The 24,435-nt window shown below is 45.7% G+C and overlaps 1 protein-coding gene across 1 annotated transcript in view; it reads right to left on the reverse strand.

Moving 5' to 3' along the window:
- LOC115076912 (sperm flagellar protein 2-like) overlaps positions 1 to 24,435 on the reverse strand; it is a 347,966-nt gene that overhangs the window by 222,750 nt on the left and 100,781 nt on the right. The window contains exon 5 of the mRNA XM_029578930.1: positions 11,905 to 12,109. Coding sequence (XP_029434790.1) covers positions 11,905 to 12,109 — 205 coding nt within the window. The remainder of the gene's footprint in view (positions 1 to 11,904; positions 12,110 to 24,435) is intronic.

The following is a 24,435-nucleotide window of genomic DNA, read 5'->3' on the forward strand; positions in this document are numbered from 1 at the left end:
GCAAAACTCTCAACTGGTTCACATCATTCCTAAAAGACAGATTCTTCAAGGTCACCATTAACAACAAATCATCAAATCCCCTCCCACTCGAAACTGGGGTACCACAAGGGTCCGCCCTCTTGGCCACTCTCTTTAATATATACCTACTCCCACTCTGCCACCTCATCTCAAGTCTTGGCGTAACATATTATATGTATGCCGACAACATCCAACTCCTCATTCCAGTAACCACCACTATCGAAGAGGCACTGAGCACTACAGCCAACCACCTAATCTCAATCAGAAACATGCTGAACCAACTAAAGTTATGCCTCAACATGAATAAAACTGAATGCATCCTCATAGGAAGAAACAACTCAGGTCATACAACCCCTATACACTCCCTACAAATTGATAACATCAGCATCCAACTGAAAAACACTGCAAAGGACCTCGGTATCTGGATCGACAATGAACTTAACTTAAAAAAGAATATAGCAACTAAAACCAAAGAAGACTTTCATAAACTTCACATCCTGAAACATCTAAAACCGCTTCTTCACCAACAAGAATTCCGAACCATGCTACAATCTCTTATTTTCAACAGCCTCGATTACTGCAACTCACTCCTGATTGGCCTTCCAAAATCTACCCTAAAACCACTTCAACTGTTACAAAATGCCGCAGCCAGAATTCTAACCAGCAAGAAGAAATCAGAACACATAACCCCTGTTCTGAGAAGCCTTCACTGGCTTCCGATCGAGCAAAGAATTGAATTCAAAACTTTAACAATAGTTCACAATGCAATTTACAAAGAAGACAACTCCGCCCTCAATAACATGATTCAGAAACACAAATCTCAACGTACGACCAGAACCGCCTGCAAACTACACCTAGATATACCCTCTCTTCCTTTAGCAAAGCTTACCAACACTAGGAACAGAGCCTTCTCCATCGCAGGACCCAAATTATGGAACTCCTTACCACAATACCTAAGCACACTTAGCGACATCAAATCCTTCAAAAAGGAACTCAAAACATGGCTATTCAGCCAAACTTTCAGAGATGGTGTTGGTTAAGCTGCATGCAACTTCCTAACTCATTATCCACCTCTGCTTGACTCACACTAATCTCCTCGAAAGTTCTCCTCTCTCATTTCTCACCTGTCCAAATCTCTCACCCATCCATGGTCTCCTAATGTTGTAGCATTTTTTTAGTTAATAATAAGTCTTGTCCCCTTCGCCTACCGAACTCGGACTCTCCCCTCAGTCCCATCATACCCATACACGAAAAAGCTAGATGCACCCTATGTCCGATGATGAACGCACCTTATGTTTGACGATGTACTATAGTTACTACGTAACCTACATAAAATTATCTTATGATCCACTCATATACATGTTCAATTTGTGTGTTGTTAGAAATGTTCGTTTCTAGATTTGGAATAGTCATTCAATTAATAAGTCTCTCGTTCAAATGTACATTTGCTGTAATAAGTTGTTCTAATGTTCATACAGGGGCGGATTTTAAGAGCCCTGCTCGCGTAAATCCGCCCGGATTTACGCGAGCAGGGCCCTGCGCGCCGGTGCGCCTATGTTCAATAGGCCTACCGGCGCGCGCAGAGCCCCGCGACTCGCGTAACTCCCGGGGTTTTCAGAGGGGGGCGTGTCAGGGGCGGGGCTGAGCGGCGCGCCGTTTTCAGGGCGGGACGTGGCGTTTCGGGGGCGGGCCCGGGGGCATGGCCGCGCCCTCCGGAACCGCCCCCGGGTTGCATCTAGGTGCACCAGCGGCCCGCTGGCGCGCGGGGATTTACTTCTCCTTCTGGGAGGCGTAAATCCCCCAACAAAGGTAGGGGGGGGTTAGACAGGGCCGGGGGGGGTGGGTTAGGTAGAGGAAGGGAGGGGAAGGTGAGGGGAGGGCGTTAGTGAATTCCCTCCGAGGCCGCTCCGATTTCGGAGCGGCCTCGGAGGGAACGGAGGCAGGCTGCGCGGCTCGGCGCGCGCCGGCTACACGAAATCGGTAGCCTTGCGCGCGCCAATCCAGGATTTTAGCGGATACACGCGGCTACGCGCGTATCTACTAAAATCCCGCGTACTTTTGTTGGCGCCTGGAGCGCCAACAAAAGTACGCCAACGCACCGTTTTTGAAAATCTACCCCACAATGTATTAAGTTGTTCTCATGTAAACCGGAGTGAAGGCAGATTGCTATACTTCGGTATATAAAAGACTTGAAATAAATAAATAAATAAAGTCTGTATGCAAATGCCAAAAGACTAAGAAGTAAGATGGGAGAGTTTGACTGTATAGCAGTGAATGATGATATAGACATAATTGGCATCTCAGAGACCTGGTGGAAGGAGGATAACCAATGGGATAGTACTATATCAGGATACACATTATACCACAATGATAGGGAGGATCAACGGTGGGGGAGGGGGATGTAGAACTTTATGGATATAGAGTCCAACAGGATAAAGATCATACAAGAGACTAAATAATCAGTAGAATCTATATGGGTAGAAATCCCACGTGTGTTAGGTAAGAGTATATTGATAGGAGTATATTATCATCCACCTGGCCAAAATTATAGACAGATGATGAAATGCTAAGCGAGATCAGGGAAGCTAATCAATTTGGCAGTGCAGTAATAATGAAAGATTTCAATTACCCCAATATTGTCTGGGTAAATATAACATCAGGACATGCTAGAGTCATAAAATTCCTCGATGGAATAAACGACTGCTTCATGGAGCAATTGGTTCAGGAACCAATGAGAGAGGGAGTTATTTTAGATTTAATTCTTAGTGGAATGCAGGATTTGGTGAGAGAGTTAACGGTGGTGGGGTCACTTTGCAATAGTGATCATAACATGATCAAATTTGAACTAACAACTGGAAGGGGGACAATATGTAAATCTACAGCTCTAACACTAAATTTTCAAAACCTTAATAAAATGAGGAAAATTGAAAAAAATTGAAAGGTGGAGCTGCAAATATTGGGGTAGATTTTAAGAGGCGCGCGAACAGCCTACTTTTGCTTGCGCATCAGACTCAAGCAAAAGTACGCTGGATTTTAGTAGATACGCGCGGAGCCGCGCGTATCCACTAAAATCCTGGGTCGGCGCGCGCAAGGCTATCGATTTTGTATAGCCTGCGCGCGCCGAGCCGCGCTGCCTCCCCCCGTTCCCTCCAAGGCCGCTCCGAAATCGGAGCGGCCTCGGAGGGAACTTTCCTTTGCCCTCCCCTCACCTTACCCTCCCTTCCCCTACCTAACCCACCCACCCGGCCCTGTCTACACCCCCCCCCTTACCTTTGTCGGGGGATTTACGCCTCCCGGAGGGAGACGTAAATCCCCGCGCGCCAGCGGGCCTGCTGCGCGCCGGGCCGCGACCTGGGGGCGGGTACGGAGGGCGCGGCCACGCCCCCGGGCCGTAGCCACGCCCCGTACCCGCCCCCAAAACGCTGCCGACACGCCCCCGCAACGCCGCGCGCTCCGGCCCCGCCCCCCGACACGCCCCCCTCCGAGAACCCCGGGACGTACGCGAGTCCCGGGGCTCTGCGCGCGCCGGGAGGCCTATGTAAAATAGGCTTCCCGGCGCGCAGGGCCCTGCTCGCCTAAATCCGCCCGGTTTTGGGCGGATTTACGCGAGCAGGGCTCTGAAAATCTACCCCATTAAGTGTAAAATAGGCTTGGACATTGTTTAAAAATACAATCTTAGAAGTGCAGTCCAGATGTATTCCATGCATTAAGAAAGGTGGGAGGAAGGCAAAACGATTACTGGCCTGGTTAAAGGGTGAGGTGAAAGAGGCTATTTTAGCCCAAAAAAATCTTTCAAAAATTGGAAGAAGGATCCATCTGAAGAAAACAGGAAAAAGCATAAACATTGTCAAGTATAAAACATTGATAAGGTAGGCTAACAGAGAATTTGAAATGAAGTTGGCCGTAGAGGCAAAAACTCATAATAAAACGTTTTTAAATATATCTGAAGTAAGAAACCTGTGAGAGAGTCGGTTGGACTTTTAGATGAGATAAAAAAAAAGCTACAAAAATATTTTTTTCTAGAACTCTTCATAAAGCTGATAATCACCCAAAATGTCTTTTTAATGTAGGGGCACAACTATCAGGCTCCCAGGCAACAATAGTACCTCCTAACATTACTTTTTCGGCAGAAGACCTTGCTGCCATTTCACTGATAAAATTAAAACAATCCAAGCTGATTTTATTAAGACAACTCCCTTACTTTCAATTGTTTTCTCTGGAACATCCTACTCCACTTGTTTTGAGTTGCACTGTTTTATTGTATCTGTAAGTAAACTGCCTGCTTTCAATACTTTCATCTAAAAAAGTCTATCCTTGCTTCTGAAACAGATGAATCGTTCGTCTTCTTCATTGGATCCACTACCTTTCCATTTTCTTAAGGATCCAAAGTTAAATTTCCATCCTTTTCTTGCCTCCACTGTAAATATCAGCCTCACACAAGGTGTTTTGCCATATGAATTAAAAATGGCTAAAATTAATCCTATTTTAGATCCAAAAGTTCCTGGAAGTTATTGGCCAATTTCCAACTTACCATCCCTTGCTAAAATCATTAAGAAAGCCATTTTTCTTCAGCTGTCTACCTTTCTTGAAAAAAAAAACAAAACACACACTCATCTTGCATCAAAGGCAGGCGGGATATTGCAAAGGCCACAATACAGTAACAGCTTTATTAGCGCTTCTTTCTAAAATTGGTCTAGGCCTTAATCGAGAAAGTGTAGCGTGCCTAGTCATGGCGGCAATCTCTGATACCATGGACCGTCAATTGCTTCTTTCTAAGCCCTCAAAGAAAAGTGTCTGTGATGTTGTTTTAACCTGGTTCAAATCTTCTCACTGACAGATTTTTCCAGACTGATTCGAATTCAAAAATATCCCTTCCTTGTCCACTGACATGTGGAGTCCCTCAAGACTCACCATGATCACCCATCTTTTTCACTTTCTATATTTCTCTTATTGTAAATCTTATTCAGAGTTTAAGTTTTCGTCCTTTTATCTATGCTGACAACATTCAAATATTAAGGAAGGCGATCTATGAAAGCCGTGAGGGTAAAACAAGACAAAATAGATGCCAGATGTCCTTTAAAAGGCTTTATTGAAGAGGAGATATATTAAAATTGTCCGACTCTGGCTGGGTTTCGCCACCAAATGAGTGGCTGCTTCAGGGGCTATAGTAGAATGACATAAAGATCATTAAGACATGCAACTTACAAAAATAAATAACATACATAAATTAAAAAACTCAAAATAAACACACTAACATATAAATTCATTACATTTAAAATGATTACATATAAAATAAGTACATATAAAAGTGATCACGAGCACAAGAGGTTGTGCAAAATTAATCTTAGCGCAAAGAGACTTAGATTAAAAAACAATACCTGTATATGTAAAACTATGGAGTATCAAGTTGAGGTCATGTTAATAAAACATCTAAAATAAAATAATATTAATAAATGAGGACTTCAGTGCACGCAGGGGGACTGACCTGCTTAAGGATGGACTCCAATCGTCTATCCTGCAGGTCCTTCAGTGCCGCTCCTCCCTCATCGGAAATTGTTGTTTGCTTTGAGACTGCACAGACCATAGCATCCACTTTAGGGAAATGCAGGTGTTCCTTGGCTGCAGGTTCCAGAGGGCATAGGGCTTCCAAGGCTCGCCCCCCTTTGAAGCTGGCCTCTGGTGCATTCCATTCCCTCTCCCGACAGTAGGGGGCCAGGCTTTGGTTCCCCTTGGGCTTCTTCGCACTGTTGGCACAGGAAGGACTCCAGTTCAGGCTGCGCAGCTCTTATGTGGCAGGCTGTCCCTTGCTAAGCTTACTGCACGGGTATATGAGAGTTCCGGACCCCTCTCCCGACAGTAGGGGGCCAGGCCTTGGTTTCCCTTGGGCTTCTTCGCACTGCTGGCACAGGAAGGACTCCAGTTCAAGCTGCACAGCTCTTATGTGGCATAAGAACATAAGAAAATGCCATACTGGGTCAGACCAAGGATCCATCAAGCCCAGCATCCTGTTTCCAACAGTGGCCAATCCAGGCTATAAGAACCTGGCAAGTACCCAAAAACTAAGTCTGTTCCATGTTACCATTGCTAATGGCAGTGGCTATTCTCTAAGTGAACTTAATAGCAGGTAATGGACTTCTCCTCCAAGAACTTATCCAATCCTTTTTTAAACACAGCTATACTAACTGCACTAACTACATCCTCTGGCAACAAATTCCAGAGTTTAATTGTGCGTTGAGTAAAAAAGAACTTTCTCCGATTAGTTTTAAATGTGCCCCATGCTAACTTCATGGAGTGCCCCCTAGTCTTTCTACTATCCGAAAGAGTAAATAACCGATTCACATCTACCCGTTCTAGACTTCTCATGATTTTAAACACCTCTATCATATCCCCCCTCAGCCGTCTCTTCTCCAAGCTGAAAAGTCCTAACCTCTTTAGTCTTTCCTCATAGGGGAGTTGTTCCATTCCCCTTATCGTTTTGGTAGCCCTTCTCTGTACCTTCTCCATTGCAATTATATCTTTTTTGAGATGTGGCGACCAGAATTGTACACAGTATTCAAGGTGCAGTCTCACCATGGAGCGATACAGAGGCATTATGACATTTATACAGAGGCATTATGACAGAGGCAGGCTGTCCCTTGCCCCTTCTTGGGCGGCGGTGCCATGTTTGTGGGCGTGGTAGGCCTCAAACGCAGCTGTGTGTGTAGCTATTTGCACAGGTGCGCCCAGTTGTGCGCTCGGGGTGCGCACAGTTGTGCACGTGTCTAGGTTGTACGTGCCGTTGTGGGAGGAATAAGCTTTGAAATTTGACTCCATCTCCCATTTGCTATCAGGAGAGCACAATACCCATTGGTCCTGAGTCCATCTGGCTACACACCAGGAAATGTGAATTATAATAAGCCGAAGATAAAAAATTGAAAATTAGTGAATTAATTAAAAAATTAAAAATGTAATAAAATATATATTAACAATTCAGTCAAATATTTCTTTCTCAATATTGAATTTTATATAATGTTTGACCACAAATGTTCAAAGAAAAAATATTACCGAGTGTGTCACCCACAGTAGGGGTATTTTTATAGTGAACATAAATAAACTGTTACTACTAGAAATCAGAGCCACCCATGTAAATTTAACTGTAATTGATGATTACCTTCAAATATGATAATGAATCACAAATATTCATAGAGAGAACAAATTTTTAGATACAAAATCACTGATTGAATCATCCACAGTAGGGGCATATCTGGAATAAATATGACAGTTAAGTTATGGCCACTAAAAATCCATGTCCTTCGTATTAATTTTATGCTGATCATAAGTGGAAAATAGCTGGTTACTTTTGGCAGACCCCCGATTATTTAAACCACAAAAAAATAAAGTATAAAGCAAAGAAAAGAAAAGACTAAAAATATGTTTTAAATTGCACCGGGTGTATCTTAGCAAACCGCTTCTGAAAGTATGCAGCTTCAAAAGTTATACTTATTTCGAGTGCAGTAATATTTACATTATTTATTTTATTTATTTATTTATACTTTTTTTATACCGACCTTCATGAAAAATATCATATCAAATTGGTTTACAAGGAACAGTGTGATAAAACCTTAACCTTAACATAAACAAGTTGCAGGAAAGTTACAATAAAACAGGGGTAATGGGGCTAAGGAGTAGAAGACGTTAGAAGCGGAAGGAATAACTCAGTAACAATAACGGTGCGGTAACAGTGACTTTGCCGAGGATTGTCTAGTTACAGGACTAATATCCGCGACCTATTCCATGACCTAGCTGGTGTTGGTTTAGTTACAGGAAGGCTTGACGAAACAGCCAGGTCTTAAGTTTTTTTCTTGAATGTCCGCAGACAAGGTTCCTGTCTGAGATCTAGGGGGATGGCATTCCATATGGTTGGTCCCACTGTCGAGAAGGCCCGTTCTCTAGTGGTTGTTACATGGGTGGATTTAGTGGAAGCGGCGTGTAGGGATCCTTTGTATACGTTCCTGATAGGTCTAGAAGATGTGTGGAGCCTGAGTGGGAGTTGCAAGTCTATGGGGACCTGGTGGTGAATAGTTTTGTGAATGATAGTAAGGCCAGCTCAAATCGGATGCAAAGTAAGAAATAACAAGATGATTATCAATTAAAATAGAGCTAGTGGAGCTGTCTGTGACAACTAAGAAAGTTTTTGCTTTTGTGCGCATAAACATTAATATCGGGACTGATATAAAAACTTAAATCAGATAATCAATATTCTATCCATATAGGTGGGGGATTTAGAGGCAAGTAATAACAGTGAGTCACAAGCTGGGGGAGCTTTCTCTTCCGAGGAATCGGTAATAACCATCATATCAGCAAGGAGAGGCCGCAGTGTCCCAACAAGCACCGACGCCGGCCCAGGAACTGATGCCAGCTGGGTCGATAATGTGCTGATGAGCACATGGAGCTTCTCCAACAGTGGCTCTAAGATGGACGCAGCCGGTTCTGTTACCGTTGGTGCCTGGTGCCACTGGATCAATGCCCCGCATCGCCCGCTTGACCACCAGTTGACCTTGCCATTCAAGCTCCTCCTCAAACACTGCCAATGTCAATACTGACTGGGAGGAATGAGGGGTGGCCAGATCCTCTTCGGAACCGAGAAGAGGACTGGTGACTGGCAAGAGGACTGGTGGAGACTTCTGCGGCTCCCTGGCACCGATGAAAGACTGGAGCTCTTCGCTGCAGGGTCGCTTTGGGGGCATCACAACATGAGCTGGCACAGCCCCGGGGCCGGCACCGTGCATTGATGGGGACCAATGCCGATGCTTCTTCAGCTTCCCTCAATGCTCAGCACAGTCTTTCCCTGGTGCCGAGGCCTGGAGGAGTTCAATAGTGGCCAGTCTTCAGTGCCTCTATCAGCTGATGATTCTGTCAGAACCAACTATCCCACCGATGTTGATGGCTCAGTGTCCATTGGTGCAGCTTTGTGGTCCTTCGATGCCAATGCCGCCGATGCAGATGGCTGTTTTCTTCGACCCGAAGAGACAATCCATCTTATCGAGCCAAAGACAACATTCTTTCAGGGTCATCTGGGTGCTTTTCTGCAACCCTGGACATCATGCGATACCTCCAGGTTGAGGACACATTCATCATGCCGATCCGTGATTGACATGATCCTCGAGCACAGAGGACATCGCTTGAAACCAGATGCAGCCATGATGGGATGAAATAAATGGGAAGCACGATTAAAATCGATGGCAGCAGGTGTTGAAGGCTGGTGGGAACCGAAGCAATGTTGTCGTGAGGAATCAACCTCGAAAGGAAACTTACTAATAAATGATGAAAACTCTGGCTAGGAGCACTATGGGGAGGACCAAGAGGACCCAGCGTCAAACGCAGATGAAAAAATCGAGTTAAACTGAAAAATGGAAAGTTTTCCAAAATAGGCAAAAAAGGCCGAAAGGTACCCAAACAAATAAGCACCACAGGAATAAGAGTGCCCAAGTGGCTAGAGGAGGTGGGGGAAGCAACTGGTGGTATGTCTGTAGAAGATGGGGTTGCATTTCAGGAGGAATTGGATAGGGTGGGACAGGCAAGGAGGCATGGTGAAGAAAGGAAACAGGAGATTGAAGAAATGGTGGTTGAACTCTTGGTCTGATGGAGAGGGATAGGTATGCTGGGTCTTGGAGAGGGAAAGACAACTGAAAATAAATTTAACACCCAAAGTTAGAAGCATGATAAGTAATATGAATAGGGCTGCAGGTTCTCTTCAGCTTGCACTAAAAGGCCCTGAGGCAACCCTACAGCCTGGTGCCTGCGGTTGCTCCCCCCCTCCCCCTTGTAACTTCCCTTGTCCCTCTCAGTATGCCACAGTGAAGCAGATATTGAAGAGTGCTTTAACAATACAAAATAATATACAAGCTTGCAATTCCTGCATTAAGCAAAAAGAAGAAAGTCAGATGGAGCCACATGACTGAATGAAGGAAAGGTTTTCTGGTGTGGGAACATGCCCATGGAAAAACATTGAGAGGGCTTTGTGGCACAGACAGGTGTGCAGTGCTGGCTGCACATGAGCTGAAAAGCCTGTTAGACGTTTCTAGATCTAGCTAGTAATGTTCCGTCCTCAGCACTGTCAGATGATGTCACTCTCATGTGGGACTGATGCTTCCGGTTTGTCCCTGGAGAACTGGTATATCTAATTCTCTGCCTTCTAACGGTCTATATAAGAAAAACAACCAGTGGAGTGGGTGGGACTCTGAGAAATATCAGCTCCTGAAAGGCTGCTTTTAGGGTAAATCCCATCCATTTTTAACAGAAAGTTAAAACATTTCTACAGCAAATGGTAATCAGAAATTATAACAACTTCCCAGAGAGTATAGAAGCAACTTATTTCTATAGTTCTAATAGAGATTATGCAGCACTGAATTATTTTTCTCCCAGATTGAATTAATGTAAATCATTATTAAAGTGAGTTTTTTCAGAGTAATAACTACATTTAGCAGGGGGATGATAGAATGGGGACTGCACTATATAAAAACTATACTGGAATCACAGAAAATAAGAAGGATTACAGTATATTAGGGGTGTGCATTTGTTTTCGACGTATTGTGAATCAGCAACGTATATGCCATATTCGTTGTATTCGTGGGGGTTCCGAAACGTATGGCGAACCCCCACGAATACAGCAGATCACCAACGAATAGGCCCCCCACCCTCCTGATCCCCCCAAGACTTGCCAAAAGTCCCTGGTGGTCCAGCGGGGGTCCTGGAGTGATCTCCTGCACGCGGGTCGTCGGCTGCCAGTATTCAAAATGGCACCGATAGCCTTTGCCCTTACTATGTCACAGGGGCTATCGGCGCCATTTTGAATACCGGCAGCCAACAGCCCGAGTGCAGGAGATTGCTCCAGGAACCCCACTGGACCACCAGGTACTTTTGGCAAGTCTTGGGGGGGGGGGGGGGTCAGGAGGGTGGGGGGTTGTAGATAAATAAATTTAAAGGATTGGGATGGGGTTTTTTGGGGGGAACAAATGTATTTTTGACATATGAACAGATCGGGAGCCCCTGAGAACGGATGCAACGGATTTGGGCCCTTACGAATCCGAATCCTAAATGGGATGAATCCGTCCCTGCTGCACATCCCTACAGTATATAAGGTAAAAGTATAGATAAAATGGAGCACAAACATAAACAATCATGTAAGCAATGAAAAGGATCTTAAAATGAAAGAATGCTCATTGGGGACTGTGGAAATACTGGAACATGACAGTTCCTATATTGCTAAAAAATCACTGAACTGAATCATTCTGAGAGTGAAACATTGATACCAAGAAATGAAGTGTTACACTAGTCCAATGAACAACATAATCAAGGAGAAAATTAGATGGTTAGACGAATAAGTGGCATGGAAAGGAAATATTTACAAAATCTTCAAAAAAAATGGATGTGTAAGATTTGGAGACAGCAAAAATGTGAATGGTGAAGGATAGGGAAGAGTCAAAGACATGATCTTCAAACATAGGAGCAATTTTCAAAACTGTGTGAACAGGTGCAAAGTACACGGATAATTTTACGCATGGATTTTGTACCAGTTTTCAATGAGAAATTACATACATACTTCTACTTTGAAAATTGCCCAAGGAAAAAGTACTTACAGAGATTTGCACCTGATTTTCTGCGGATACTTTTTCTGGCCAAGCCTATGTGCGTTGTTGCCTTGCCTGGTCTAACTCCACCCTGGGAATGCCTCCATAAAAATGCAGGTAAAGTACATGCACTGAGGAACAATGCACACACACTTCCCCACATACAGAATAGGCAATTTTCAACCAGGTAAATAGCTTAGGAAAATTGCCCCATAAGCTACAAAAATATAAACACCAAGCAATTGCTTTGAATGCTATATTGTGTAAAATGTCTTACCCAATTAGACACAGCTGATACTACTATTTGCCAGACATCGTTAATTAGCTTTTCATCAGTCTCATATGTCAGTAGTGGACTTGCAGATATTTCCTCTTTACCCTTTCCTGGGGTGTCATCCTTACCCCTTCCTGGGGTACCTTTAGTTTTTGCTTTGACTGCAATGGGTTCAGGAGACTGAGGTCTTCGAGATATCAGAGGAATTCTGAAATAAAAAGCATTATTGTTTAATAATAGTGACATGCAATAAGCCACAACTACTGAATTACAACAAATATTTGATGTTTAAATTAGCTGATAATATAAGGACATATTTTCAGTAGGGTGTTATGCTAGTCACCTGCAGCAACCCCGCAGTGCGGCCCTCATACCTTGCTGCGCAGCCTGCAGGACCCAGTTCCTCTTCCCTGGCGGCGGTGGGCTGCCGGCCCCAACCTCGGCCCTCCACCAGCGCCTCCGGCCTTGCACCACCTTCTGGACCCTCCAGCCGGGACACCTCCGTCTGCCGAGCCTCTCTGCGTGGGCAGCGGAGAGACGCCTCCAGTAGCGCCGTGCCTCCCTCTAGGCGAGTGCGTGTGACACCTTGAGACCTTTAAAGGGCCCGCAGCGGGAACCAGGCCGCAGACCCAGATGATGATGTCACGTCCTACATTGTACAAATTCCCTGGTTTTCCACTGAAGCTTTGCCTTTGCAACAGGTCTCCTTGGTTTGCCTGTCTCTGGTTTCCAAGTGCTCGTTGCTTTTCTGTGTTTCCTGATCCTGTTCCTGTCTTCGGTTCCTGGTTCCTGTGTTCGTTTTGTCTCCTTGTACTGATTGACTTCCTGGTGCCGACTTCTGCTTTGCCTGACCTTGCCTGCCTTATCCAAGCCTGACCTCTGCTACATCCGACCTTGCCTGCTTTCTCCAACTCTGACCTCTGCTATATCCGACCTTGCCTGCCTTCTCCAAGCCTGACCTCTGCTACATTCAACTTTGCCTGCCTTCTCCCTGCCTTCTCCGTGCCTTGACCATTGCTATGCCTGACAACGCCTGCCTTCTCCGTGCCTTGACCATTGCTACGCCTGACCACACCTGCCTTCTCCGTGCCCTGACCAATGCTATAGACTCTCTTACGTCCAGAGTTCTATGTTACTTGCTACACCTTCCATTGGCTGCCAGCTTCCATTCAAGCTCAACAGTGTAAAAAATCACCAAAGCTAATGATTTCCGAATTATCCTAAACAACTGAAAAGCAGGTTGTTAAAACAAGCAAAAACCACACTTTGAAATGTCTGTATGCCAATGCCAGAAGTCTAAGAAGTAAGATGGGAGAGTTAGAGTGTATAGCAGCAAATGATGAGATTGACGTAATTGGCTTCACAGAGACTTGGTGGAAGGAGGATAACCAATGGGACAGTGCTATATCAGGGTACAAATTATATCGCAATGATAGGGAGGATCAACTTGGTGGGGGTGTGGCACTTTATGTCCGGGAGGGTATAGAGTCCAACAGGATAAAGATCATACAAGAGAGTAAATAATCAGTAGAATCTATATGGGTAGAAATCCCATGTGTGTTGGGTAAGAGTATAGTGATAGGAGTATACTACCGACCACCTGGACAAAATGGTCAGATGATGAAATGCTAAGAGAAATCAGGGAAGCAAACCAATCTGGCAGTGCAATAATAATGGGAGATTTCAATTACCCCAATATTGACTGGGTAAATATAACATCAGGACTTGCTAGAGACATAAAGTTCCTGGATGTAATAAATGATTGCTTCATGGAGCAATTGGTTCAGGAACCAACAAGAGAAGGAACTATTTTAGATTTAATTCTTAGTGGAACGCAAGATTTGGTGAGAGAAGTAACGGTGGTGGGGCCACTTGGCAACAGTGATCATAACATGATCAAATTTAAACTAATAACTGGAAGGGGGACAATAAGTAAATCTGCAGCTCTAAAACTAAATTTTAAAAAGGGAAACTTTGATAAAATGAGGAAAATAGTTAGAAAAAAACTGAAAGGTGCAGCTGTAAAGGTTACAAGTGTTCAACAGGCTTGGACATTGTTTAAAAATACAATCCTAGAGGCGCAGTCCATATGTATTCCGCGCATTAAGAAAGGTGGAAGGAAGGCAAAACGATTACCGTCATGGTTAAAAGGTGAGGTGAAAGAGGCTATTTAGCCAAAAAAAATCCTTAAAAAATTGGAAGAAGGATCCATCTGAAGAAAATATGATAAAACATAAGCATTGTCAAGGTATGTGTAAAACATTGATAAGACAGGCGAAGAGAGAATTTGAAATGAAGTTGGCCATAGAGGCAAAAACTCATAATAAAAACTTTTTTAAATATATCCAAAGCAAGAAACCTGTGAGGGAGTCAGATGGACCATTAGATGACAGAGGGGTTAAAGGGGCTCTTAGGGACGATAAGGCCATTGCAGAAAGACTAAGGGGCGGATTTTAAGAGCCCTGCTCGCCTAAATCCGCCCAAATCCGGGCGGATTTAGGCGAGCAGGGCCCTGCGCGCCGGTGCGCCTATGTTCAATAGGCCTACCGGCGCGCGCAGACCCCGGGACTCGTGTAAGTCCCGGGGTTTGGCGAGGGGGGCGTGTCGGGGGCGTGTTGGGGGCGGGCCCGATCGGCACGGTGTTTTGGGGGCGTGTCGGCAGCGTTTTGGGGGCGGGCCCGGGGGCGTGGTTACGGCCCGGGGCGGTCCGGGGGCGTGGCCGCGCCCTCTGTACCCGCCCCCAGGTCGCGTCTCGGCGCGCTAGCGGCCTGCTGGCGCGCGGGGATTTACGTCTCCCTCCGGGAGGCGTAAATCCCCCAACAAAGGTAAGGGGGGGGGGTTTAGACAGGGCCGGGCGGGGTGGGTTAGGTAGGGGAAGGGAGGGGAAGGTGAGGGGAGGGCAAAAGAAAGTTCCCTCCGAGGCCGCTCCGATTTCGGAGCGGCCTCGGAGGGAACAGGGGTAGGCTGCGCGGCTCGGCGCGCGCCAGCTATACAGAATCGATAGCCTTGCGCGCGCCGATCCAGGATTTTAGCGGCTACGCGCGTATCTACTAAAATCCCGCGTACTTTTGCTTGCGCCTGATGCGCCAGCAAAAGTACGCCAATTCGCGGTTTGTAAATCTACCCCTAAATGAATTCTTTGCCTCCGTGTTTACTAATGAGGATGTTGGGGAGATACCAGTTCCAGAGATGGTTTTCAGGGGTGATTAGTCAGACGAACTGAATGAAATCACTGTGAACCTGGAAGATGTAGTAGGCCAGATTGACAAACTAAAGAGTAGCAAATCACCTGGACCGGATGGTATGCATCCTAGGGTTCTGAAGGAACTCAAAAATGAAATTTCTGATCTATTACCGGTAGTTAAAATTTGTAACCTATCATTAAAATCATCCATTGTATCTGAAGACTGGAGGGTGGCCAATGTAACCCCAATATTTAAAAAAGGCTCCAGGGGCGATCCGGGCAACTATAGACCAGTAAGCCTGACTTCAGTGCCGGGAAAAATAGTGGAAACTATTCTCAAGATCAAAATTGTAGAGTATATAAAAGACATGATTTAATGGGACACAGTCAACATGGATTTACCCAAGGGAAGTCTTGCCTAACAAATCTGCTTCATTTTTTTGAAGGGGTTAATAAACATGTGGATAAAGGTGAACTGGTAGATGTAGTGTATTTGGATTTTCAGAAGGCGTTTGACAAAGTCCCTCATGAGAGGCTTCTACGAAAACGAAAAAGTCATGGGATAGGAGGCGATGTCCTTTCGTGGATTACAAACTGGTTAAAAGACAGGAAACAGAGAGTAGGATTAAATGGTCAATTTTCTCAGTGGAAAAGGGTAAACAGTGGAGTGCCTCAGGGATCTGTACTTGGACCGGTGCTTTTCAATATATATATAAAAGATCTGGAAAGGAATACGACGAGTGAGGTTATCAAATTTGCGGATGATACAAAATTATTCAGAGTAGTTACATCACAAGTAGACTGTGATACATTACAGGAGGACCTTGCAAGACTGGAATACTGGGCATCCAAATGGCAGATGAAATTTAATGTGGACAAGTGCAAGGTGTTGCATATAGGGAAAAATAACCCTTGCTGTAGTTACACGATGTTAGGTTCCATATTAGGAGCTACCACCCAAGAAAAAGATCTAGGCATCATAGTGGATAATACTTTAAAATCGTCGGCTCAGTGTGCTGCAGCAGTCAAAAAAGCAAATAGAATGTTAGGAATTATTAAGAAGGGAATGGTTAATAGAATGGAAAATGTCATAATGCCTCAGTATCGCTCCATGGTGAGACCGCACCTTGAATACTGTGTACAATTCTGGTCGCCGCATCTCAAAAAAGATATAGTTGCGATGGAGAAGGTACAGAGAAGGGCAACCAAAATGATAAAGGGGATGGAAGAGCTCCCCTATGAGGAAAGGCTGTTAGGGCTGTTCAGCTTGGAGAAGAGACGGCTGAGGGGGGATATGATAGAGGTCTTTAAGATCATGAGAGGTCTTGAACGAGTAGATGTGACTCGGTTGTTTACACTTTCGAATAATAGAAGGACTAGGGGGCATTCCATGAAGTTAGCAAGTAGCACATTTAAGACTAATCGGAGAAAATTCTTTTTCACTCAACGCACAATAAAGCTCTGGAATTTGTTGCCAGAGGATGTGGTTAGTGCAGTTAGTGTAGCTGGGTTCAAAAAAGGTTTGGATAAGTTCTTGGAGAAGTCCATTAATGGCTAGTAATCAATTATACTTAGGGAATAGCCACTGCTATTAATTGCATCAGTAGCATGGGTTCTTCTTAGTGTTTGGGTAATTGCCAGGTTCTTGTGGCCTGGTTTTGGCCTCTGTTGGAAACAGGTTGCTGGGCTTGATGGACCCTTGGTCTGACCCAGCATGGCAATTTCTTATGTTCTTATGTTCTCTGTTTCTATCCCCTGGATGTGGACTCTCAAGGCTTCGGCCTTTCCTTGCTCAGGCACACCGGCGGATTCCTGAGGACGACCGGCCCGGGTATTCGCCTCCCAGGCTGGCCCAGGACACATCATGTGGTCTGTGAGCGCGGCTATGTCACGGTCGCGCATGGCAGACCATGTGACTGGAGCAACCGGCCCACTGGGGGATGGTTGATCCCCCAATAGGTCAATCCGCCCCTGCTCAGATACCTCCAGTCGCTTCTTGTTCCTTGGTGCTTGATCAGTTCCGTTACCCATCTGGGATAGAACCACGCCACCTGCTGGCTGCTGTCTCTGGGCTGAACTATCTACCACTGTTGTTCAATCTCGAGGCCCGCCTAAGTCCTGCCAGCCCCGGCACTCAAAGGCTCAACCCGAGGGGAACGAGGGCTAGTATAAGCTCCAGTGACCTCTAGCTTCAGCCCACTGACCAGCCCACTCACAGCCATGACTCGTAAGGGAGAAAATCCCTCTCAGTGGTCATCTGAGGCCGTGACCGCTTTCCAGGAGCTCAAGGAGGCATTCCTACAAGAACCATGCTTGTGTCAACCCGATCTTCGATGACTTTTCCTTCATTCAGTCATGTGGCTCCCTCTGACTCTCTTCTTTTTGCTTAATGCAGGAATTGCAAGCTTGTATATTATTTTGTATTGTTAAGGCACTTTTCAATATCTGCTTCACTGTGGCATTCTGAGAGGGACAAGGGCAATATCTGTCGGTGTTGGCGCGGTACTCAGCCAGTATTCAGCCAATCACACCTTACACCCGTGCTCTTTCTTCTCCCGATGCTTCTCCCCGGCTGAGCGTAATCATGGAATCGGGGACAAGGAATTGCTGGCAATTAAACTGGCCTTCGAGGAGTGGCGTCCTTGGCTCGAGGGAGCACAGCATCAGATCACCTTGAGTACCTGCACCATGCACAACACCTCAATCACAGGCAGGCTCGCTGGTCTCTCTTTTTTACACGGTTCAATTTCCTACTATGATACCGTCCAGTCAATAAGAAAGCTCGAGCCGATGCACTCTCTTGTTCATTCACCACAGAAGACATTCCGGATATTCCACGACACATCATTGACCCAACTAAAGTTCTCCTCTCTACCACGCTCATAGTGTCATCTGGGAAGACAGTGGTTCCCCGACACTTCGAAGAAAAATCCTCTGCTGGGCACATGATTCCTTGCTGGCACATCATCCCAGGCAAGTTAGAACTCTTTCCACCCTCCAGAGATTCTATTGGTGGCCCACCATGAAGGAAGCCGCGCAAGTGTATGTGGAATCATGTCCCACTTGCGCTCATCAGAAGGCGCCGGCGGGCCGTCCTTTGGGGCTCCTACAACCCCTCTCTGCACCCAGTGAGCCATGGACCCACATAGCCACAGATTTCATTGTGGACTTCCCCTCTTCCAATGGCAACAACACCATTTGGGTTACCGTGGACCGATTTTGAAAGATGGCTCACTTTGGGGCCTACCTGGTTTTCCTTCAGCCCCAGAGTTAGTGAAGTTGTTCATTCGCCTCATCTTTTGCCTCCATGGACTCCCGAGTCATATACTCTTGGATCGGGGTGTACAATTTACAGCCAGGTTTTGGAGATCACTATGTAAAAAATTCGATATTGCCTTGGATCTCACATCGGCCTATCACGCACAGGCCAATGGTCAGGCAGAGAGGATGAACCAAACCCTGAAACAATTTCTCAGGGCGTATGTGAACTCTTGGGAGAATGACTGGTCTGACTTACTCCCCTGTGCCGAGTTCAGCTTAAACTCCCACCAGTCCGCATCTACCGGGTCATCACCCTTCCAAGTGGTATATGGACGCCAGCCTCTGCCTCCTCTTCCACTACCTCTGTCTGTATCTTCTCTGGCAGTGCAGGCTATGCACAAGAGTTCCATCAACTTTGGGACTACACCAAACAACTTCAACAGCAAGCCGCTCATAAGTCAAAAAGATTCTACAATGTCCATCATCGGGCAGCTCCATAGTTTAACCCTGGAGACAAGGTGTGGCTCAGCACTCGCTTTATTTGCTTGAAACTGCCTTCAGCTCACTTCATCCCTCGATACATTGGGCCTTTTCCTGTACTTCGCCGGCTGGGACCAGTCACCTAGAGTCTCCGCCTGCCCACTTCACTCAAAATTCTTAACGCCTTCCACATCTCACTATTAAAGCCTCTCATTTTGTCCGAGTTTTCTAAGAAGCCACCTGAGTCCCAACCACTAGCATCTGAGGAGGACATTACATATCAGGTACAGGACAGGACATCCTGGACATGAGGAAGCACAGAAAGCAATGGGAATATTTGATCTCTTGGGAAGGATTTGGTCCTGAAGAAAACAGCTGGGAACCTGCAATCAATATCCTGGACAAAGAACTGATCAAGCAGTTCCATGCTTCTCAGCCAAGAAAGCCCAAACCCCCGGGGAAGGGCCCTAAGAAGGGGGGTACTGTTACGCCCATTGGTTGCAGATGGCTGCGACTGCTGTTGCTCACCTCATATCTGAGGTTAGGACTTTTCAGCTTGGAGAAGAGACGACTGAGGGGGGATATGTTAGAGGTGTTTAAAATCATGAGAGGTCTAGAACGGGTAGATGTGAATCGGTTATTTACTCTTTCGGATAGTAGAAAGACTAGGGGACACTCCATGAAGTTAGCATGGGGCACATTTAAAACTAATCGGAGAAAGTTCTTTTTTACTCAACGCACAATTAAACTCTGGAATTTGTTGCCAGAGAATGTGGTTCGTGCAGTTAGTATAGCTGTGTTTAAAAAAGGATTGGATAAGTTCTTGGAGGAGAAGTCCATTACCTGCTATTAAGTTCACTTAGAGAATAGCCACTGCCATTAGCAATGGTTACATGGAATAGACTTAGTTTTTGGGTACTTGCCAGGTTCTTATGGCCTGGATTGGCCACTGTTGGAAACAGGATGCTGGGCTTGATGGACCCTTGGTCTGACCCAGTATGGCATTTTCTTATGTTCTTATGTTCTTATGACTCCTTTGGGTCGACTTGCGGCCTCCGCCAGTTATCGCCGGCCTGCATGCCCTGTTTCCCTGGCCTCCCTGGACAGTGTGGATGTTGCCGACTGCCATCTTGTCCTCGGAGTTCCTTAGGTGCACATACGCGTCCGGGCCAGTCTTAAGCACATCATGGCGGGAACCTTGAGGGTGTCCCCCCCAGATGAGATCATTCATCATGGACATTTAAGCTGGCTGGCCCTGTCTGCCTACGACTTGGCAACGAGTTCCCTCATTGCTGAATCCGTTTCACTCACTAAGGACTCCTTGTCCAGCTCCTGCTTCCTTGGCATGAGACTTCCCAGGTACCTGCTCCTCGGGGGTCTTTCCTGTCTCTGGCTATCCACTTGCACCTAGGACCTCTGCCTGCCCCATTCTCCGGGGCTTCCTCTCGAACCATCGCTCTTCTACAGTGAGTACTCCGCTTGCAGACCTCTGCCATAATCTTCTTACTGAGGAACCCTCATCGGTGTACCCCGCTCTACAGATCATTGCCATACCATCGCTACTGAAGAACCCTCATTGGTGTACCCCGCTCTGAGGACCACTGCCATATCTTCACTACAGAGGACTCCTCCTTATACCCCACTTCTCAGACCTCTGCGTCTGTGTGTCTCTCTGCCACACTCCCCGCTCAGCGGACAGTGTCACTATATTTCTCTAATAAAGATTCAAGGACTCTCAAGCTAGAACTGACTTCAGCTTCCTGCGCTGACATTCTGTGGCTCCACCACCAGGGTTCACTTTCTCTAACTTTCTCTGCCCTCTCATCTCTGCTCTCTCTCTCCAGCAACTGTTGTTCTACGGACCTCACGCGTCACCTAGATAGGATTTTAGACAGTGCTGGGGAGGAGCCGGCTGTCGTGGTACACGTGGGCACCAACTACATAGGAAAATGTGGGAGGGAGGTTCTGGAAGCCAAATTTAGGCTCTTAGGTAGAAAGATTAAATCCAGAACCTCCAGGGTAGCATTCTCTGAAATGCTCCCTGTTCCACGCGCAGGTCACCAGAGGCAGGCAGAGCTCCGGAGTCTCAATGCGTGGATGAGACGATGGTGCAAGGAAGAGGGATTCAGTTTTGTTAGGAACTGGGGAACCTTTTGGGGAAGGAGGAGTCTCTTCCGAAGGGATGGGCTCCACCTTAACCAGGGTGGAACCAGACTGCTGGCGCTAACCTTTAAAAAGGAGATAGAGCAGCTTTTAAACTAGAACAAAGGGGAAAGCCGACAGTCGCTCAGCAGCGCATGGTTCGGAGAGAGGTATCTTTAAAGGATACTAATGATGCATTAGAATTAGGGCATCCCGACAGTGAGGTTCCAATAATTAGAAAAGTAGTCCAAGTGCCTGTAACTAAAAACTCACCTGAGCTAAAAAATTCTAACTTATCCCTATCAATTAAAAAGCAGAATAAAAATACAAACAAAAAACAAACTTTGAAATGTTTGTATGCTAATGCCGGAAGTCTAAGAAGTAAGATGGGAGAATTAGAATGTATAGCAGTAAATGATGACATAGACTTAATTGGCATCTCAGAGACATGGTGGAAAGAGGATAACCAATGGGACAGTGCTATACCGGGGTACAAATTATATCGCAATGACAGAGAGGAGCAGTCGGGAGGAGGTGTGGCGCTTTATGTCTGGGATGGCATAGAGTCCAACAGGATAAACATCCTGCATGAGACTAAATACAAAATTGAATCTTTATGGGTAGAAATCCCTTGTGTGTCGGGGAAGACTATAGTGATAGGGGTATACTACCGTCCACCTGGTCAAGATGGTGAGATGGACAGTGAAATGCTAAGAGAAATTAGGGAAGCTAACCAAATTGGTAGTGCAGTAATAATGGGAGACTTCAATTACCCCAATACAGACTGGGTAAATGTATCATCGGGTCACACTAGAGAGATAACGTTCCTGGATGGAATAAATGATAGCTTTATGGAGCAATTGGTTCAGGAACCGACGAGAGAGGGAGCAATTTTAGATCTAATTCTCAGTGGAGCGCAGGACTTGGTGAGAGAGGTAACGGTGGTGGGGCCGCTTGGCAATAGTGATCATAATATGATCAAATTTGATTTAATGACTGGAAAAGGAACAGTGTGCAAATCTAAGGCTCTCGTGCTAAACTTTCAAAAGGGAAACTTTGATAAAATGAGAAAAATTGTTAGAAAAAAACTGAAAGGAGCAGCTACAAAAGTGAAAAATGTCCAAGAGGCGTGGTCATTGTTAAAAAATACCATTCTAGAAGCACAGTCCAGATGTATTCCACACATTAAGAAAGGTGGAAAGAAGGCAAAACGATTACCGGCATGGTTAAAAGGGGAGGTGAAAGAAGCTATTTTAGCCAAAAGATCTTCATTCAAAAATTGGAAGAAGGATCCAACAGAAGAAAATAGGATAAAGCATAAACATTGGCAAGTTAAATGTAAGACATTGATAAGACAGGCTAAGAGAGAATTTGAAAAGAAGTTGGCTGTAGAGGCAAAAACTCACAGTAAAAACTTTTTAAAATATATCCTGAAGCAGAAAGCCTGTGAGGGAGTCAGTTGGACTGTTAGATGATCGAGGGGTTAAAGGGGCACTTAGAGAAGATAAGGCCATCGCTGAAAGATTAAATGATTTCTTTGCTTCGGTGTTTACTGAAGAGGATGTTGGGGAGGTACCCGTAATGGAGAAGGTTTTCATGGGTAATGATTCAGATGGACTGAATCAAATCACGGTGAACCTAGAAGATGTGGTAGGCCTGATTGACAAACTGAAGAGTAGTAAATCACCTGGACCGGATGGTATACACCCCAGAGTTCTGAAGGAACTAAAAAATGAAATTTCAGACCTATTAGTAAAAATTTGTAACTTATCATTAAAATCATCCATTGTACCTGAAGACTGGAGGATAGCAAATGTAACCCCAATATTTAAAAAGGGCTCCAGGGGCGATCCGGGAAACTACAGACCAGTTAGCCTGACTTCAGTGCCAGGAAAAACAGTGGAAAGTGTTCTAAACATCAAAATCACAGAACATATGGAAAGACATGGTTTAATGGAACAAAGTCAGCATGGCTTTACCCAGGGCAAGTCTTGTCTCGCAAATCTGCTTCACTTTTTTGAAGGAGTTAATAAACATGTGGATAAAGGTGAACCGGTAGATATAGTATACTTGGATTTTCAGAAGGCGTTTGACAGAGTTCCTCATGAGAGGCTTCTAGGAAAAGTAAAAAGTCATGGGATAGGTGGCGATGTCCTTTCGTGGATTGCAAACTGGCTAAAAGACAGGAAACAGAGAGTAGGATTGAATGGGCAATTTTCTCAGTGGAAGGGAGTGGACAGTGGAGTGCCTCAGGGATCTGTATTGGGACCCTTACTGTTCAATATATTTATAAATGATCTGGAAAGAAATACGACGAGTGAGATAATCAAATTTGCAGATGACACAAAATTGTTCAGAGTAGTTAAATCACAAGCAGATTGTGATAAATTGCAGGAAGACCTTGTGAGACTGGAAAATTGGGCATCCAAATGGCAGATGAAATTTAATGTGGATAAGTGCAAGGTGATGCATATAGGAAAAAATAACCCATGCTAAAATTACACAATGTTGGGTTCCATATTAGGTGCTACAACCCAAGAAAGAGATCTAGGTGTCATAGTGGATAACACATTGAAATCGTCGGTGCAGTGTGCTGCGGCAGTCAAAAAAGCAAACAGAATGTTGGGAATTATTAGAAAAGGAATGGTGAATAAAACGGAAAATGTCATAATGCCTCTGTATCGCTCCATGGTGAGACCGCACCTTGAATACTGTGTACAATTCTGGTCGCCGCATCTCAAAAAATATATAATTGCGATGGAGAAGGTACAGAGAAGGGCTACCAAAATGATAAGGGGAATGGAACAACTCCCCTATGAGGAAAGACTAAAGAGGTTAGGACTTTTCAGCTTGGAGAAGAGACAACTGAGGGGGAATATGATAGAGGTGTTTAAAATCATGAGAGGTCTAGAACGGGTAGATGTGAATCAGTTATTTACTCTTTCGGATAGTAGAAAGACTAGGGGGCACTCCATGAAGTTAGCATGGGGCCAGGGCCGGTGGAAGCACTAGGCGAACTAGGCGATCGCCTAGGGCGCTGAGCATTAGGGGGCGCCGAGCCGCTGATGGCCAATGGCCGCTGGTGGACGTCATCCCAATAGCGGCTGAGCGGTGAACTACTGCTATGCTGTGTGCTGGATACACACAGCAAGAAGATCGGCGGGGCCGTGGTGGAGCTCAAGTCACCACGGCCGGAAGAAAACAATCGCGTCTAAACATGCTGGTGCTCCAGCTCCTTCCTGCCCGCGCGGCCCCGGAAGAAAAATGTTGCCGGAGCCGCGCGGGCAGGAAAGAGGAGGAGCATCAGCCGCGTGCAGAAGAGGAGCAGCGTGGCTCGAGAAGACCGGGGCCACTGCAGAGCCCATCCTGCAGCGGTCCGTGAAGAGGAGGCCCAGAGATGAGAGAGAGACTGAGGGTTTGTACAGTGTGTATGTGTGCGTGTATGAGATGAGTTGAGAGACTGTGCG

The sequence above is a fragment of the Rhinatrema bivittatum genome, chromosome 1 (genome assembly GCF_901001135.1).
Source record: "Rhinatrema bivittatum chromosome 1, aRhiBiv1.1, whole genome shotgun sequence".
Lineage (NCBI taxonomy): Eukaryota > Metazoa > Chordata > Amphibia > Gymnophiona > Rhinatrematidae > Rhinatrema > Rhinatrema bivittatum.